The sequence below is a fragment of the Ranitomeya variabilis genome, chromosome 2 (genome assembly GCF_051348905.1).
Source record: "Ranitomeya variabilis isolate aRanVar5 chromosome 2, aRanVar5.hap1, whole genome shotgun sequence".
NCBI lineage: Eukaryota > Metazoa > Chordata > Amphibia > Anura > Dendrobatidae > Ranitomeya > Ranitomeya variabilis.
In genome coordinates this window covers 654,129,778-654,148,160 of record NC_135233.1, presented here as the reverse complement: position 1 = coordinate 654,148,160, position 18,383 = coordinate 654,129,778, and the positions used below count along the sequence as shown (strand labels likewise).

At 40.1% G+C, this 18,383-nt stretch overlaps 1 protein-coding gene across 1 annotated transcript in view; it reads right to left on the bottom strand.

Moving 5' to 3' along the window:
• Positions 1-18,383, bottom strand: part of LOC143807533 (scavenger receptor cysteine-rich domain-containing protein DMBT1-like) — a 430,549-nt gene that overhangs the window by 20,363 nt on the left and 391,803 nt on the right. Inside the window, exons 33-37 of the mRNA XM_077289172.1 lie at positions 14,806-15,011; positions 12,901-12,948; positions 9,376-9,532; positions 7,587-7,792; positions 6,103-6,123 (exon numbers count right to left, since the gene is read on the bottom strand). Coding sequence (XP_077145287.1) covers positions 6,103-6,123; positions 7,587-7,792; positions 9,376-9,532; positions 12,901-12,948; positions 14,806-15,011 — 638 coding nt within the window. The remainder of the gene's footprint in view (positions 1-6,102; positions 6,124-7,586; positions 7,793-9,375; positions 9,533-12,900; positions 12,949-14,805; positions 15,012-18,383) is intronic.

Genomic DNA, 18,383 nt, shown 5'->3' with positions numbered 1-18,383 from the left:
TTCAGAAAGGGTCTTTCTGAAGCCCTTAAAGATGTTATGGTGGGGTTCCCCACACCTGTTGGTTTGAACGAATCTATGTCTCTAGCCATTCAGATTGATCGGCGCATGCGCGAGCGCAAAGTGGTGCACCATATGGCAGTGTCCTCTGAACAGAGTCCTAAGCCTATGCAATGTGATAGGATTTTGACTAGAGCAGAACAGCAGGGATACAGACGTCAGAATGGGCTGTGTTTTTACTGTGGCGATTCTGCTCATGCTATTTCTGATTGCCCTAAGCGTATTAAGAGGGTCGCTAGATCTGTTACCATCAGTACTGTACAGCCTAAATTTCTCCTGTCTGTGACCCTAATTTGCTCATTGTCATCCTTTTCTGTCATGGCATTTGTGGATTCAGGCGCTGCCCTGAACTTAATGGACTTAGAATTCGCCAGGCGCTGTGGTTTTTCTTTGCAGCCTTTGCAGAGCCCTATTCCTTTGAGGGGTATTGATGCTACACCGTTGGCCAAGAATAAACCTCAGTATTGGACTCAGCTGACTATGTGCATGGCTCCAGCACATCAGGAAGATTGCCGTTTTCTGGTGTTGCATAATTTACATGATGTTGTTGTATTGGGTTTTCCATGGTTACAAGTACACAATCCAGTGCTGGATTGGAAATCTATGTCTGTGACTAGTTGGGGTTGTCAAGGGGTACATAGTGACGTTCCTTTGATGTCAATTTCCTCTTCCCCCTCTTCTGATGTTCCTGAATTTTTGTCAGATTTCCAGGATGTATTTGATGAGCCCAAGTCCAGTTCCCTTCCTCCACATAGGGACTGTGATTGTGCTATTGACTTTATTCCTGGCTGTAAATTCCCTAAGGGCCGACTTTTCAATCTGTCTGTGCCAGAGCATGCCGCCATGCGGAGTTATGTTAAGGAGTCTTTGGAGAAGGGGCATATTCGGCCATCTTCGTCACCACTGGGAGCGGAATTCTTTTTTGTTGCCAAGAAGGATGGCTCCTTGAGACCCTGTATTGATTATCGCCTTCTTAATAAGATCACGGTCAAATTCCAATACCCTTTACCTTTGCTTTCTGATTTGTTTGCTCGGATTAAGGGGGCTAGTTGGTTTACCAAGATTGACCTTCGAGGGGCATATAATCTTGTTCGTATTAAACAGGGTGACGAATGGAAAACTGCATTTAATACGCCCGAAGGCCATTTTGAATACCTTGTGTTGCCTTTCAGCTTTCTAATGCTCCTTCTGTTTTTCAGTCCTTCATGCATGATATTTTTCGCAATTATCTTGATAAATTCCTGATTGTGTATTTGGATGATATTTTGATTTTTTCTGATGATTGGGAGTCTCATGTGAAGCAGGTCAGGATTGTATTCCAGATCCTTCGTGATAATGCCTTATTTGTGAAGGGGTCTAAGTGCCTATTTGGAGTTCAGAAGGTCTCTTTTTTGGGGTTTATTTTTTCTCCTTCGTCTATAGAAATGGATCCTGTTAAGGTCCAAGCCATTCATGACTGGATTCAACCCACATCTATGAAGAGCCTTCAGAAATTTTTGGGCTTTGCTAATTTTTATTGCCGTTTCATTGCCAACTTTTCCAGTGTGGTTAAGTCCCTGACCGATTTGACGAAGAAAGGCGCTGATGTGACGAATTGGTCCTCTGCGGCTGTTGAGGCCTTTCAGGAGCTTAAACGTCGATTTACTTCTGCCCCTGTGTTGCGTCAGCCGGATGTTTCTCTTTCTTTTCAGGTTGAGGTTGATGCTTCTGAGATTGGGGCAAGGGCCGTTTTGTCAAAGAGGAGTTCTGATGGTTCCTTGATGAAACCGAGTGCCTTCTTTTCCCGAAAGTTTTCGCCTGCGGAACGCAATTATGATGTCGGCAATCGGGAGTTGTTGGCTATGAAGTGGGCATTTGAGGAGTGGCGACATTGGCTTGAGGGAGCCAAGCACCGCGTTGTGGTCTTGACCGATCATAAGAATCTGATTTACCTCGAGTCGGCCAAGCGGCTGAACCCTAGACAGGCTCGATGGTCCCTGTTTTTCTCCCGTTTTGATTTTGTAGTCTCATATCTTCCGGGATCTAAGAATGTTAAGGCGGATGCCCTCTCTAGGAGTTTTTTGCCTGACTCTCCTGGAGTCCTTGAGCCGGTTGGCATTCTTAGGGAAGGGGTGATTCTTTCTGCCATCTCCCCTGATTTACGGCGAGTGCTTCAGGAATTTCAGGCTGATAAGCCTGACCGCTGTCCTGTGGGGAAGCTGTTTGTTCCTGATAGATGGACAAGTAAGGTAATTTCTGAGGTCCATTGTTCGGTGTTGGCCGGTCATCCTGGGATTTTTGGTACCAGAGATTTGGTTGCTAGGTCCTTTTGGTGGCCTTCTTTGTCGCGGGATATGCGTTCTTTTGTGCAGTCCTGTGGGACTTGTGCCCGGGCTAAGCCTTGCTGTTCCCGCGCTAGTGGGCTGCTTTTGCCTTTGCCTGTCCCTGAGAGGCCCTGGACGCATATTTCCATGGATTTTATTTCAGATCTCCCTGTGTCCCAGAAGATGTCTGTTATCTGGGTGTTTTGTGACCAGTTCTCTAAAATGGTCCACTTGGTACCTTTGCCTAAATTGCCTTCCTCCTCTGATTTGGTTCCATTGTTTTTTCAGCATGTGGTTCATTTGCATTGCATTCCAGAGAATATTGCGTCTGACAGAGGTTCCCAGTTTGTTTCTAGGTTTTGGCGGGCCTTTTGTACTAGGATGGGCATTAATTTGTCTTTTTCTTCGGCGCTCCATCCTCAGACAAATGGCCAAACTGAGCGAACTAATCAAACCTTGGAAACCTATTTGAAATGCTTTGTGTCTGCTGATCAGGATGATTGGGTGGCTTTCTTGCCGTTGGCCGAGTTTGCCCTTAATAATCGGGCCAGTTCGGCTACTTTGGTTTCGCCTTTCTTTTGTAATTTTGGTTTCCATCCTCGTTTTTCTTCAGGGCAGGTTGAGCCTTCTGATTGTCCTGGTGTGGATTCTGTGATGGACAGGTTACAGCAGATTTGGACTCATGTGGTAGACAATTTGATGTTGTCTCAGGAAAAGGCTCAACGTTTTGCTAACCGCCGTCGGTGTGTTGGTCCTTGGCTTCGGGTGGGGGATTTAGTCTGATTATCTTCTCGTCATGTTCCTATGAAGGTCTCTTCCCCTAAGTTCAAGTCTCGGTTTATTGGTCCTTATAAGATTTCTGAGATTATCAATCCAGTGTCTTTTCGTTTGGCCCTTCCAGCCTCTTTTGCCATCCACAATGTTTTCCATAGATCTTTGTTGCGGAGATATGTGGTACCCGTTGTTCCCTCTGTTGATCCTCCTGCCCCGGTGTTGGTTGAGGGGGAGTTGGAATATGTGGTTGAGAAAATTTTGGATTCTCGTTTTTCGAGGCAGAGGCTTCAGTATCTTTTCAAGTGGAAGGGTTATGGCCAGGAGGATAATTCTTGGGTTGTTGCCTCCGATGTCCATGCCGCCGATTTGGTTCGTGCTTTTCACTTGGCTCGTCCTGAGCGGCCTGGGGGCTCTGGTGAGGGTTCGGTGACCCCTCCTCAAGGGGGGGTACTGTTGTGAATTCCGCTCTTGGGCTCCCTCCAGTGGTTGTAAGTGGCACGTTTGTGAGTTCTGCTCTTGGGCTCCCTCCTGTGGTTTTGAGTGGAATGGCTGCTTCTTGGATTTAGCATCAGCAGCTACTTCCACTGATCGTCTTTCTGGCTCGGCTACTTTAGTCGGGCCTTATCCCTCAGACAATGCCAGTTGTCAATTGTTCCTGCTTGGAGTCACAGCTCTTTTGGATTTCTCTGACACTCTGACCAGTTCAGCAAAGATAAGTCCTTGCTTGTCCTTTTGCAGTCCACTTGTTGTGGACTTATTGTTCAGCTCATTTAATGTTTTTTCTCTTTAGTCCAGCTTATCAGTATGGATCTATTCAGCTAAGCTGGAAGCTCTGGGCAGCAGATTTTGCCCTCCACACCTTTAGTCAGGTGTGGAGTTTTTTACATTCTCTGCGGTGGACTTTTTCTAGTTTTTATTACTGACCGCACAGTGCTCTGTCCTGTACTATCTGTCTAGCTAGAAGTGGCCTCCTTTGCTATATCTTATTTCATTCTACGTATGTCATTTCCCTCTCCACTCACAGTCATTATTTGTGGGGGGCTGTCCTATCCTTTGGGGATTTTCTCTGAGGCAAGATAGCTTTCCTGTTTCTACCTTTAGGGGTAGTTAGCTCTTAGGCTGTGACGGGGTGTCTAGGGAGTGACAGGAACATCCCACGGCTACTTCTAGTGTTGTGTTGAGATCAGGAACTGCGGTCAGTATAGTTACCACCTGCTCAGAGCTCATCGCATGTCGCTCCTAAATCACCAGTCCATAACAGTGCTCATCCTGTTCCTCCTTGCACAAAGGCTGAGGTAGCAGTCCTGCTGCTGAGTTGTTGCGCTTCTATGGCCCTCTCCACATCTCCTGGTGTACTGGCCTGTCTCCTGGTAGCGCCTCCAGCCTCTGGACACTATGCTGACAGACACAGCAAACCTTCTTGCCACAGCTCGCATTGATGTGCCATCCTGGATGAGCTGCACTACCTGAGCCACTTGTGTGGGTTGTAGGGTCCGTCTCATGCTACCACGAGTGTGAAAGCATAACCAACATTCAAAAGTGACAAAAACATCAACCAGAAACCACTGCAGAACCACTCCTTTATTGAGTGTGTCTTGATTAATTGCCAACAATTTCCATCTGTTGTCTATTCCATTTGCACAACAGCATGTGAAATTGATTGTCAAACAGTGTTGCTTTCTAAGCGGACAGTTTGATTTCACAGAAGTTTGATTTACTTGGAGTTATATTCTGTTGTTTAAGTGTTCCCTTTATTTTTTTGAGCAGTGTATATATATACAGTATATATTTCTAAAATACATAGGAAATGTGTCAACTTTAACTTTAGGCCTTTTAGAGATCATTTCATCTTCAACTTCCTTAATTGTTCACAATAACAGTAATTTTGATAATGGAAGCCCAAACTTTTGCATGCCACTGTATGTATCACAGAGGTGGATGTCCTTTTTGATATAAACCTGGAGTAATGCTCTAGTACACACAGTACTAAGAGGAGTTAATTGGCCATGACAGAGTTGGGGTTTAATGTGAGCAGCTCGAGAGTTGGGTGAGACAGCTTCTCAACATATCTCCACCCCTGGCTGTGGTTCACATTGCCTGTTTGTCTTACTCATGTCTGTGTGTGGAGGTGTGCAGACTTCCAGGAATTGTGTGTTTTTGCTAAAAAACTGAACAGCTGGACTCAAACAAAAACTGGAGAACCCACACTATTGTATGGACTTGTTACTTTGTGTTTCACTTTGTGTATTTGAGCTTTCCTGTGATGCAGTTTATGAAGAGTGAAATAAACTAGACAGACTTTTAAATAGAAATGGTTCCTGTGATACTTCATTCCACTCCACTCCCAAGTGAGTAACATTCCTACTTTGTCTAGCCTCTTGTTACGCCATGGGCCACTGTATAATTAGATGTGGCATGTTAAGAAATTATCTTTTCTTAAAGTCTCTATGCAACCATTATGGTTGATGATGAATACAATTGTCATTTATTTGTGATTTTTTACAAGGACAAATTATAAAATGATGCATTATTGAAACAATAATTTACAATTTAAAGAGTAACTACACTTTGTATTTAATTTTTCATGTTTATCATAGCATTTTAATTGCCCACATATCTGTGGGGGTGCTGGGTGCTGAGACCACACAACCTATGTTCAATATACCCCGAGAAGTGTGAAGCATTTGCATTCTATTGAATCCATACTCTGGTCTCTGTGCAGGCTCTGACCTGTGCACTCTTGTTTGCTAAGCTGTGCACATTTTGAGAGCCTATTGCTCAATCGGAGTGGGTTTCAAGACCCCCATTTATTTATAAGGAAGTCAAGTGCCTGCTAAATATGAATAATCAAGAAGAGAGTTCAGTTACTCTATAAATATCTATTAAAAACTATAATCTTTAGAAGTATAATTTCAGTATAATTTCTTTAATTTCTTGATTTTTAGATAAGAACAATATGGAGTGTTACCTGGAGGAGAGGTAGCATGATCTGTAAAAAAAAAAATGAAAACAATTTAAAATGTAAAATATTTAAAATATCACTGCAATTCAAACTCAAAATATTTCTTCGCTCTATGTTTTTCCTTATATTTCCCTGACTTTCTACCCAACAGTAGGATTATAGTGAGCGCTGGATTTAACACACAATAAATCTGAGCTACAGCAATCAAATTTGGATTAGAAATCCTGCCTGAAGATCTCATGCAATCTTGCAGGTATATATGGAGAAAATGACTTTAATATTAGCATAGACACTGATGCCTAAAACGGAACCTGTCCTAATGTTGTGGTAACTTAAAGCTCCTCCAAAACCTGATAGTTCACTTACATGAATCCACCAGGATTAGAACTATTAAGTAGGGATGGCTTTTGTTGGACAAAAAAAATATTCCCTTTAAAAAAGAAGTCCAAGGCACTAAAGTTGGTGAACTATGTTAAGTGTCTTGTAAGAAGTTAATGCCAGAGACACCTTTTGATTTCCCTTATTTCTTATTGGATGTAAAGTTGGGGATTAGGTGATATCTATTAGACTGAACTCACACATCTGTTTTTCACAGCCTTTGTATGGATTACAGCCCTTGGACAGATTACGATTCCTCATCCAAGCCTCTGAAGGTTGAGGTCAGTCCAGGCATTGCAGTCCATAAACAGACCATGAAACACAGACTAGTGAATTTAACCAATTTTGTTTTGTTTCAACTGCACACATTTTTTCTAAAGTCCAAGGTCTGAATTATTATACCAATATTGCCAAGTAGATCAAAATTTAGCCTCTGTGACTTTTTTTTGCTCCTGTATGCCTGGTTTGACCTGCTGCAGGTTCTCTGTATCTTCAGCACCAGATTTAAAAGAAAAACACTTGTGTGGGACCATTTCTATATATTGCAGCTTTGTAGTATGTTTTTACATACCTGCCTACCCTACTGTGATACAAAGTTAATAATGGGATTGAACAAAAAGAAATAACAGAGTTAAAGTTAAGGTTTCATATGCTCATTCAAACATTTATGAAACAAGCTGTAGATAATAAAACCCACAGCACGTTAAATACTCTGTGTTCTAGTCAATGCACTGTGCTTTGTTGGCTCTGTTAGAAAACAATCATGGCGGAAAGATTTTAAAACAAATTCTCATCTATGGATCAATACTTTATAGAACCTAACATGATTTTTTTTGAGGATTACAAATAGTGGATCTAATACCTTATAAGTTATAGACTTCTAGTGATTTGACACTTTGATAAATATTTGTTCTATCCCTCATTCCATTATGAGCAGACAAAGGTGCAATAAAAAATATATATCTTCCATAACGGTAAAGTAGTATAAAGCAAAGGTTTGTTTTCATAGAATAAAGACAAACATTTATATCAGAGCTCCATTTCTATATAATGCTGTGAACATTTTCATGTTTGTGGATCTTCATTAATATTCTTTGTATTAAAATACTGACCATATATTGATGAAAACACTGCGAAAAAGCCATTCCTTTGTACACTAGAGTCAGTTCTGAATTCAATGCTCATAATATTAGAGGATGAGTAAAAAGTGTTGTTCGTGCTGTTGCCATTACAAAGCCTTGCTATTTCAGGAGAAAACTGAGGAGTCCCATCATAAATAGTCACCCAGTCGTAGACACATTGTGGATGAGTTTCTAAACTGTTTAAAAAAAAGAAAAGGTAATTGCAATTAGAACTAAACCAAAAGCACATTAAAATCATATTGACCCATTTGGAACCAAACAATTTTTTGTTTTTGTTGTTCAATTTTTTTCCTCTGCTTCTTCCAAGAGTCAGAACTTTTTTATGTTTCCATTGATTTAACTGTATAATGGCTTGCTAATTGTTGGACATTAATTTTTTCAAATTACTGACGAACTGCAAAAAAAATCCAACTGGGATGAAATTGTGAAATACTGCAAAACCCCCATTGTATTTCAAGCTTTGTTTTTATGGTATTCATTGTGCAGTAAAAATCACCTGACCACATGGTTCTACAGATAATTATGAAAATTACATAATTATTAAATATAAATATTTCAGTAGTAAAATAAAATTATTATTTTATATATATATATATAAATTATATTTGAAAATCAAAAATAGTTGTTTTTGTTGCCGTTTTCAGAGACCCAAAATGTTTTAGTTTCTGTTCATACTTGTGTTAGGGTTTGTCTTCTACAGTTGTGCTCAAAAGTTTACATACACCTCAGAATTTTTGCTTTCTTGGTCTTTTTTCAGAGAATATGAATGATAACACCAAAAGTTTTTCTCCACTCATGGTTAATGGGTGAAGCCATTAATTGCCAAACTACTGTGTTTTCTCTCTTTAATTCATAATGACAACCCAAAACATTCCAATGACATAGATCAAAAGTTTACATACCCTGGTGATTTTTCTGGCCTGATAACATGCACAGAAGTTCACACAAATGTATTTGAATGGCTTCTAAAGGTAGCATCCTCACCTGTGACCTGTTGGCAGTGACATCTGCAGAGTGGGACTGAATGAGATGTGAGGGAATAGGGTAACTAATAGAGAAGAGCAGATCGCTTTGTGCAACCCCAGTCCACATTCCAGGCAAGTGCTTTCTGGCCATGGACAAAAGCTGAGCAAAAGTTTCTTTTTCTGGTATTTTGATTTAATCTAATTTTTCACACTCCATGAAGTACAAATATGTCATGGAGCATGTCAGGGACTTTGGAGTGGGCTCAGAAGCAGAGACTGCTCCACACTGGGAAGATGCAGGCTATATTATATACCAGTCATCTGCCTTTGACAGCAGTGATCATCGTCATGCCGGTCAATCGGTGCAGCAAACCTCTTAAATACCACTGACTGTTATTTTTAAGAACCGCAATCCAGCTGGCACAGTGACTGATGGGTGTTGGCTGAAGGCCCATGTGATATCTTCTGTAGTTGGGCCTCATAGAAGACTGTGATTTTCAATACATAAAGCAATAATGTTGTATCAATTGCAGGTTCAATCCCCAAACAAATGAAGTAAAAAAACATTTTTGTTGAGTTTAAAGGAACACGTTGATGAGAATGAATACTCTCCATTTAGTTTGTAAAATAAAAATGGGAGTCTCCTTCAAAGTTTAACATTGTTGCATCCATACCAGTGATTGATTATTGGCTTTGTCTCAGCAACTGGCTCACAATAACAAGTATCTAAAGCATTATTCTTTGACAAAGTAGTTTGTAAAATCACAAATGGATTTAAATACTAAATAACTTACTCAAAATGAAGGAAAAATAGCCGTATGTAATAGCCTGCAGGTACACGGATGTGCCAAGTACAGTGAGAATTAGCAGGGTAAGGATTTGGATATAATGGACTTGTTATGTTCCCATTCATTTGGGTCAACAGACCACCACAGTTTGTGTACGATGAATCTGAAACAAATGAAGAAATAGTCAACACAAATTTTCTCTACAATGATGAGAAAGGAAAAATCATATGGAGCATACCTGTTGTGAAGTTGCCTAGAGAAGACAGAAAAGAAAACAAGATAAAAAAAAAAAACTCTTGTTAGTAGCCGCATTTAGAATAGTCTTATTATTACTATTTATTTCTATCACTTTTTTTAAAGATGTTATGTTTTCACATTTATTTTAAACATTACAACGACATTGGAAACGACACACTATATAAACTGTGTTTAGTGTATCAACATTTATACAGCTTATACAGGTGGATCTGAGAATTTTGCCAAAAAAAAACACTAGAGAAGACCAAATCTTTTGAATTTCAAATTTGCCAGAGTGGACAAATTGTTTCAAGAAATTCGATTTGCATTGAATAAATTCGATGTGAATTGCAAGACTGCAAAACATCCAATTACCCTGAAAAAACATGTGTAACTCATGGTTTTCTAGGACTGTATCCATCCATCTTCAAGCTCAGTCTTAGTAAAGTAACCTCACCATAAAAATGTATACTACCCCCGTATTAACCATTGGCCCTTATGATGACACACTGCACTGTTAGACTTTACATGTCTTTTTTTTTTAAATCTTAACTTTAATCTGAACATTAAAGCTGCAGCCAATCTGTTAGGCATCGGGATTCTCCCACTGCACGGGATAGATCCCAAGCCTTGTCTGCCTCTATGGTCTCCTGTTCAGACTTGTCCGCTGCGGGTGCTGCTCAGCATATACGTCGGTCCCAGTGTCTTGCTCAGGCTCACAGTGTTCGTTTGGTTACTGCTGGCTCTCCAGCCAAGTCTATGGCAATCAGTGATAAGCAGCTGAATCCTGACACTCTGGAGTCCGTCTAGAAATCACCTTACTAAGCATGTCCATGATGTGGCGACTTCCTATTGGTGGACGGACGTCTCAGGCTCTGGACGATGTCTCGGCCGACTGGACATGAGTGTTTGGGGTGGAGACTTGTGTATAAAAGGTTCTCAGAGGCACATGCCAGTATGCTAGTGTCATTTATGTGTGGTTGTTGCCAGTGGATACTCTACAACTCTGCTTGAGTTGAATTTCTGTCTAGCCTTGGAATTGTATACGTAGGCAGGCAACTAGCATCATTGGGGGCAATTAGCCATTGGATTAGTATCTGGTTCTTACATGTGTGCGTTTAGCACAGTAGAGATCCAGAGCAAGCACAATCCTAGTCAGGGTATTATACTCAGCATCTGCTTCGCAGAGCATCTCTTTCATTCCTGTGTCCGAACAACTCTGTTGCTGAGAATCTGCTTCATTCCTGTGTGTGAGTGGCCCAACTCAGTTTCAGAGCATCTGCTTTGCTCCTGTGTCTGAGTGACACAACTCAGTTTCAGAGCATCTGCTTTGCTCCTGTGTGTGAGTGGCACAACTCAGTTTCAGAGCATCTGCTTTATTTCTACGTGCGAGTGGTACAACTCAGTTGCAGAGCATCTGCTTCGTTCCTGTGATCGAATTACACAGCTCAGTTGCAGAGCATCTCTCATTCCTGTGTGCGAGTGACACAGCTCAGTTACAGAACATCTCTTTCATTTCTGTATGCGAGTGACATAGTGCAGTTTCAGAGCATCTCTTTCTTTCTGTGTGTGAGTGACACAGCTCAGTTGCAGAGCATCTCTATCATTTCTGTGTGTGGGTGATCGCTCACCATGTATTCTGTTATTAATCACTAGCAGCAGTTTTCCATCTCTGCACGACGGACCCTGGTTTGCGATTGTGATTTATTATTTATTTTATTTAGCGCAATCTGCCAACCCTAACACAATCATTGAGTGCATCGGCTCAGACAGTACAAGCCTCCGAGCTTAGTGATTGCCTGCATCAGTGCAACGGATCAACAGAAACTGAGTCAGTGGCGCAGTGGCTGAATTTGTGGAAGGTAAGTTAAGCTCAGTTTCGTATTTTACATATCATTGAGTCTGGAAGCAAAAAGTAACTGAATGAGGACACTCCTATAATTGTTCCCTGCTTGAAACCCTAGCAATCAGCGGCAACATTTTTTTTAAAATAGAGTCTAATGTAGCAACAGAGGAAATTAAGTCGAATATGCTGCTCATTCAAGTTAATAGGTAAGTATTGATACCTAGCTGCCTGTTTCACCACAGACTGAAGTTTCAGATATTGTAGGCTGCTTAAATTGCATAAATTGTCAAAAAATTATACATTTTTTTGGCAGGGGGGATGTCTGCTTCACTGCTGTTTATACAAAGGCAGTGTCAAAAATGTGGCTTTTTCACATGGAGAGTGCAAAAATTATCTTTGTTTGTGTAATGTTTTTCACAGGAAGATTTAATGTGAAAGAAGCTGGGAGTGAAAAAATTATCCCTTTTTTGGGATCTGCCACTGGTTTGCTATTCAGAAAATGATTAAGCAATTATAAACACTATTATTCTGTTCTAAAATTCTCAATTTGTTTAGAGATCAAGAAAAGACTAGCTGTTTTCAATGTAAGAAAGAAATGATTTGTCAACAATCTTTTCGTAAAATTAGCCGTATTTGGGGATTTTTTTTTATGTTTGTGTCTACTCAAGACAGTATGCTTTACATATGCAATACATTATAGCTATAAAAGACTGTGGGCAGCCAGGAGATATGGGCAGCCTCCTACATTATCAACAGATGGAATGTTATTTGCATCAATACTGACTGCAGAACAAGTAGATTTTTCCCAGACAGTCCATAAGCCACATATCACTTACGGTGTGTATTACTGCAGTTAAAGCCTCTCCCCTACTGACATCATCTCATTGGTACCCCTTACTGGTTCCCAAGTTTTCTCCACCACAGAATCATTGTCTTCTTTGATTTGGCTGACATTTGCTTTTGTGTAGGAAATGGTCTGAACTCCTTGCTGCCTGCCTGCCTGATTTCCACATCAAGATTTGCCCTTGCCACTATTACTTTCAGTCCCCTACCACCTTGAATCACTGGTCTAGCAACAAAGCTTGGTATTAAAATTGTGTTCTCTGTCTCCTTTGCCCCCATGTCATCTGACCCCAAAGACTGAAATGAATAGGTGGCAACAGCATTCTGCATGGTTATGGACAAATTGGACAATTGAAACAGTAATTCAAGAACTAAAATTACATGATCTTGCTTGAAAGATTTAAAAAAAAAAAACTTAGCCATGTGACTAAATAAATTAGGCTGGGACAACAAAAGCTAGGAAGATCCAAGTCCCTAAAGCAAACACTTGCAACAGGCCTCTGTATTCAGATGTATGAGTCTAATGCTGGACTATTAAAATATTACATAGATCACAATATTTACCAACAGAATTACATTACAAAAGTTCAATTTTATAATCCTACAAAATGAAATAGAGATATTGTTACCTGGACCTGAAGTGGTTGGATGACCTGTGGAAATTAAAATAAACACAATTTAGAATAACATTTATTTAAAAATTAACTCCAACTCAAACTACTATCTCTTCTGCTGATATTTCTCTACCTCTTTCTCAGAACATCTGGCTACGAGAGCAAACCTTATGAAATTCAGTACCGATGGCTCTTTATCCTGGTCAAAATTAAAGGGATTGTCCTCCCTGGAGGGAACTTTCAGCAAGTTCTGCAGTATGCCAAGTAATGTGAGTAATGCACACAGCGCAAGGATTCAGCTCTGTTTGCTGGTTCCAGCTGTCATCAGACTATAAGTATGTGTTCACATACTTGAGGACAAAAGACAATTAGAGTCTTCACTGATTTGTACAATAGATTCTACTAAGAAGTGCCTGAGACCAGATCTATGCCAACCACATATTTGCGGTCTTAAGAAGACCACTAGAACTGGCAAGCAAAGCTGAATCCTTGTGTTGTGTTCCCTATTCACCGTTAGGATAGCAAAGTTTGCTAAAAATCTCTGCAGGGTTGGATAATTCCTTTAAAAATAATTGGTACATACCTCTTTTGTCTCTTGAATCCAGTATAACAATAAAAGAATTACAAAATTAGCTAATCATGATGTCAAAGTATAGAATTTCTGCAGAGAGAGAAAGACCTCTGAATTAAATGATCACTTTTGTAAAAATGGCTTCTCACCCTGTGCCTCACAATTAATTAGGTGGCGTTTCACTAGTAATGCCCAACCTGGAGCTTCCCAAGAACAGAATTAGTGAATCTCCTTTCTTAAGTGCAATCCTACTCTGGGACATACTGAAGAAAGGAGGAGCACAAAACTGATCGCTCCTCCCTTCTAAAACTGCTCGCTACACTTCTGAGTGATGATGAAAAGGGGAACCGCCCCGTACTGTGTGCACACCATTGACTCCTGCATAGTCAATCTGCTTGCACAGCACCGCGGTTATGTTTCAAGCAGTGCTTGCTCTAGCCAAGTGAGCGCTATCAATCAGAGTCAGGGAACTGCTCAGTGTGCAAATTGACGGAAGCACAATGGTTTATGAACCATGCAACAAAACCACCCATTTGCATATGTGAAATGTATAGCGAAATGTACATTGCAATGTATAGTGTTAAATCACCTATATAACTATTTAATTAATTCAGATTACATTTCAGATGTTACAGACTCCCTTTAAGCATACCGATTGCAAATTAATGTGTATATCAAACTAAATCTAAAGTGCTAGAAACTTGCAGCAAAATAATTTGTTGTGACTTTTTTGCTTCTTTATGTCTGATCTGAATTAGTGTAGATTATATCAGATTTTATCCATTGTAAGAAATATTTCTAGCATTTTATATGTTTCCTAGCACATTTGGATTAAATTAAAACATACCAAGAGCTGGAAAATTATGAATATGTGGGCAAGTGATTGGGCCATTTTCAACCTAGCTTTAGTTAAAAAAAATATGTGCTACTTTTTATTTATGTACCCTTTTGTGATATGTTTAGCTCACTTGCTTACTCTATTGTAATACATACGTCATCAAAATTGTTGGTACCGCTCGTTTAATTACAGAAAAACCCACAATGGTCACAGAAATAACTTGAATCTGACAAAAGTAATAATATATAAAAAATCTATGAAAATGAACAAATGAAAGCCAGACATTGCTTTTCAACCATGCTTCCACAGAATTTTTAACAAATAAAACTCATGAAATAGGCCTGGACAGAAATGATGGTACCCTTAACTTAATATTTGTTGCACAACCTTTTGAGGCAATCACTGCAATCAAATGATTCCTGTAACTGTCAATGAGACTTCTGCACCTCTCGACAGGTATTAATATTCTGCATATTATAATACTTACCGTAGATTGATCTAAACACTGCGAAAAAGCCATTCCTTTGTACACTAAAGTCAGTTCTGAATTCAATGCTCATAATATTAGAGGATGAGTAAAAAGTGTTGTTCGTGCTGTTGCCATTACAAAGCCTTGCTATTTCAGGAGAAAACTGAGGAATCCCGTCATAAATAGTCACCCAGTCGAAGACACATTGTGGATGAGTTTCTAAACTGTTTAAATAAAAGAAAAGGTATTTGCAATAACAACTAAACCAAAAGCACATTAAAATCATATTGACCCATTTGGAACCAAACTATTTTTTTTGTTTTTGTTGTTTCATTCTTTCCTCTACTTCTTCCAAGAGGCACAACTTTTTTATGTTTCCATTGATTTAACTGTATAAGGGCTTGTTAATTGATGGACATTAATTTTATCAAATTACTGACGAACTGCAAAAAAATCCAAGTGGGATGAAATTGTGAAATACTGCAAAACCTCCATTGTATTTCAAGCTTTGTTTTTATGGCATTCATTGTGCAGTAAAAAATAACTTGGCAACATGATTCTACAGGTAATTATAATAAAAATTATATAATTATTAAATTAAATATTTCAGTAGTAAAATAAAAATTAAAAAATCAAAAATAGTCTTTTGTGTTGCCATTTTCTGAGACCCGAAATGTGTTTATTTCCATTCACAGGCTTGTGTTAAGGATTGTCTAATACAGTTATGCTCAAAAGTTTAGAATTTTTGCTTTCTTGGCTTTTTTTCAGAGAATATGAATAATAACACCAAAACTTTTTCTCCACTCATGGTTAGTGGTTGGGTGAAGCCATTTATTTTCAAACTACTGTGTTTTCTCTTTTTAAGTCATAATGACAACCCAAAACATCCAAATGACCCTGATCTAAAGTTCACATGCCCTGGTGATTTTGGCCTGATAACATGAACAGAAGTTGACACAAATGGGTTTGAATGGCTACTGAAGATAAAATCCTCACCTGTGACCTGTTGGCAGTGACATCTGCAGAGTGGGACTGAAGGAGTTAATAGGGTAACTAATAGAGAAGAGCAGATTGCTTTGTGCAACTCCAGTTCCTATTCCAGGTAATTGGTTTCTGGCCATGGACAGAAGCTTAGCAAAATTCCTTATCTTGTATGTATCATCAAAGGTTGGTAGCTTTGGTGATGTAAGTCACGGAAAACAGGCTCCAGCACATATAGTGTTGAGAGAGTTAATAGGGCTGGGTTTTATGAGCAGTCAAAGAGATGGGTGGGACTGACTGCTCACATATCCCACCCCAGGGGCGTGGTATCGCAGATAAAATGGAAGCCAGTTTCAAATTCAGTGTCTGGGTGTGGAGATGTGTGAATCTCCTGTGTGTTAGTCTGTGCTAAGACACTAAGAACTGGACACTAACCTGAGCGAATGAACCCACAATCCTGTAAGGACTATTTACTTTGTGTTTTCACTTTGTGCAGAAAAAGGCTGTTTTTATGTTTGGTTTCCTCAGTAGTTTATGCAGTCTTAATAAACTTGCCTGGACAATTTAATGAAACTGCTTCTTGTGCCTTCCTCAACTGCAACCAAGTAAGTAGAAACCCTACAATGTATGTAGTAGACAAGAAGAGGAGAGGAGCCTGGAGACTCTTTAACTGGATCAAAGTCAGAAAGTGAACTATATGTGCGGGATAAAAAGAGATCAGTTAAATTAAGGGTTTGGGAGATAATTTCCTATCGGATATAGTAATGTTTTTGTTTAAAAGGAATGCGTCAAGATTTTGACTTCTGCATTTACCAATTATATAATCAATTATTTTAAAAACAATGTAAAATGTAGTGTTTAAAACATCTATTTAGTTATTTTTTCCTGCAGCCACTAAGGGCTGCCATTTTTATATTTTGCTGCTGTGTAAGTGTCTGATTACAACACTCTACACACCACATCTTTATGGGGTTTTTTAGATAAAAAAACAGTGTTTACTAAGTACCCTATGTTAATTATTTAATGCACTTGCTTTTTTACTTATTTTCATTATTATATGCACATATTGTCTATTTTTTTGTTTTGTTTGTTTCAATGGTCAGCGTGAACATGCTTTTACATCATGCATGTTTTCAAGTCATACTCCACCTCAGTTTTCAGTTTTTCTTCAGTATTTTTGTATTCAGTACAAATAGGGTGTAGCCCCCTTTTTACTGAGCTGGGCAGTTCATATATAGTCCCTCCAAAGCTGGGTGTCCGGCTGAGACCCGGTGACTCTCTGCCACTGTTCACACTAGGTAGGTTTCAACATTAGAGAGTGTAGTTACTGTCCCAATTGGGTACACTTTATCGCGGTGGGACAGCACTATGCTTTTTTGATCAAAATCAGTGTTTACTAAGTGTTTTACTGCTGTCCTTCCAGGCTCAGCCATCGTAAACAGTAATGATCAGCGGTGAGTGGGCACTACTGGGACTAAGTCCTGCTTTTCTTCTTCTGAGCATGCCCAAGGGATGACCTCCCATTGAAGGTCAGGGGTCACATGCTCCGGTCCTGTAGCAGCTCCTATTGGACCACTAGAAAGGTCCCGGAGAGCTTCCGCTATAAAAGGTTCGCATCACCGAACGGCCATGCTCTAGTATCGTGTGTGTGTGGAGGTATGCCTGTTCTTGTGAATGCTCCTTAATCATACCCATTCCTAGTGATGTTGAATGTTCATGAATGATGGAGCTACCTAGCGCCTGACAGTGCTATCCTGCACAGAAGCTTGACTTAATTGTGTCAAATCAGCAGTGACCGCCAGTGCGGCGCCGTGCACAACCAGTGCACTTTCCTGAACCTAGTTAGGGTGGATAGTATCATCTGCCAGTGCGGTGCTGTACGCACTCTGTGTGGTAAATGTTAGTTTAGTTCTGTCCTGACAACCGGTCAGTGTAGGGTGAGAATTCCCGCTTGGACTCTGCATCTGACTCAGGGAGTCCTCAGGCGCGGGCTCAAAAGCCACTAAGAGTCAGAGCGAGTCCAATCACCAGTTTAGTGGGGGTGATTCATAGGGATCCCACCAGCGTCTTTTAGCTGCACCCTGTGACTGCTAACAGGGCACAGCGTTTATTTGGTGACTCTGTAAAGCAACAGAGTTCGCTTCCATTCACATTGGGGGAGGTCTAACCCATGTGTGAGCAAGCGTCCCTCCGCCATTACTCAGCAGCAGGTTCAATCTCTGCACGGTGGACCCTGGGCTGCGAACGCACCTTATACCATCCTTATAATTATTTGGTGTGCAGCCCTAACACTGTGTTAATTATATAATGCACTTACTGTTTGACTTATATATTTTCATTAGGGTATATGCACACATTGTCTTATCTTTGGTTTTGTTTGCTTCCATGGCTAGTGTGAACATGCTTTTACATCCTGCATGTTTTCAAGTCATACTCCGGGCTCAGTTTTCTGTTTTTTTTTTTACACCACAAATATGGCAGTTCCAGGCCATAGGAGACTGCGGTCTGTGTCCAACCACATGTCCTATGCTGTGGCTGCCTCAGCTATGAACTGTGTATATCCCCAAAGATGTCCACTTTACAGCTGTGGGAAGAGCAAAGCACCATTTTTTGCA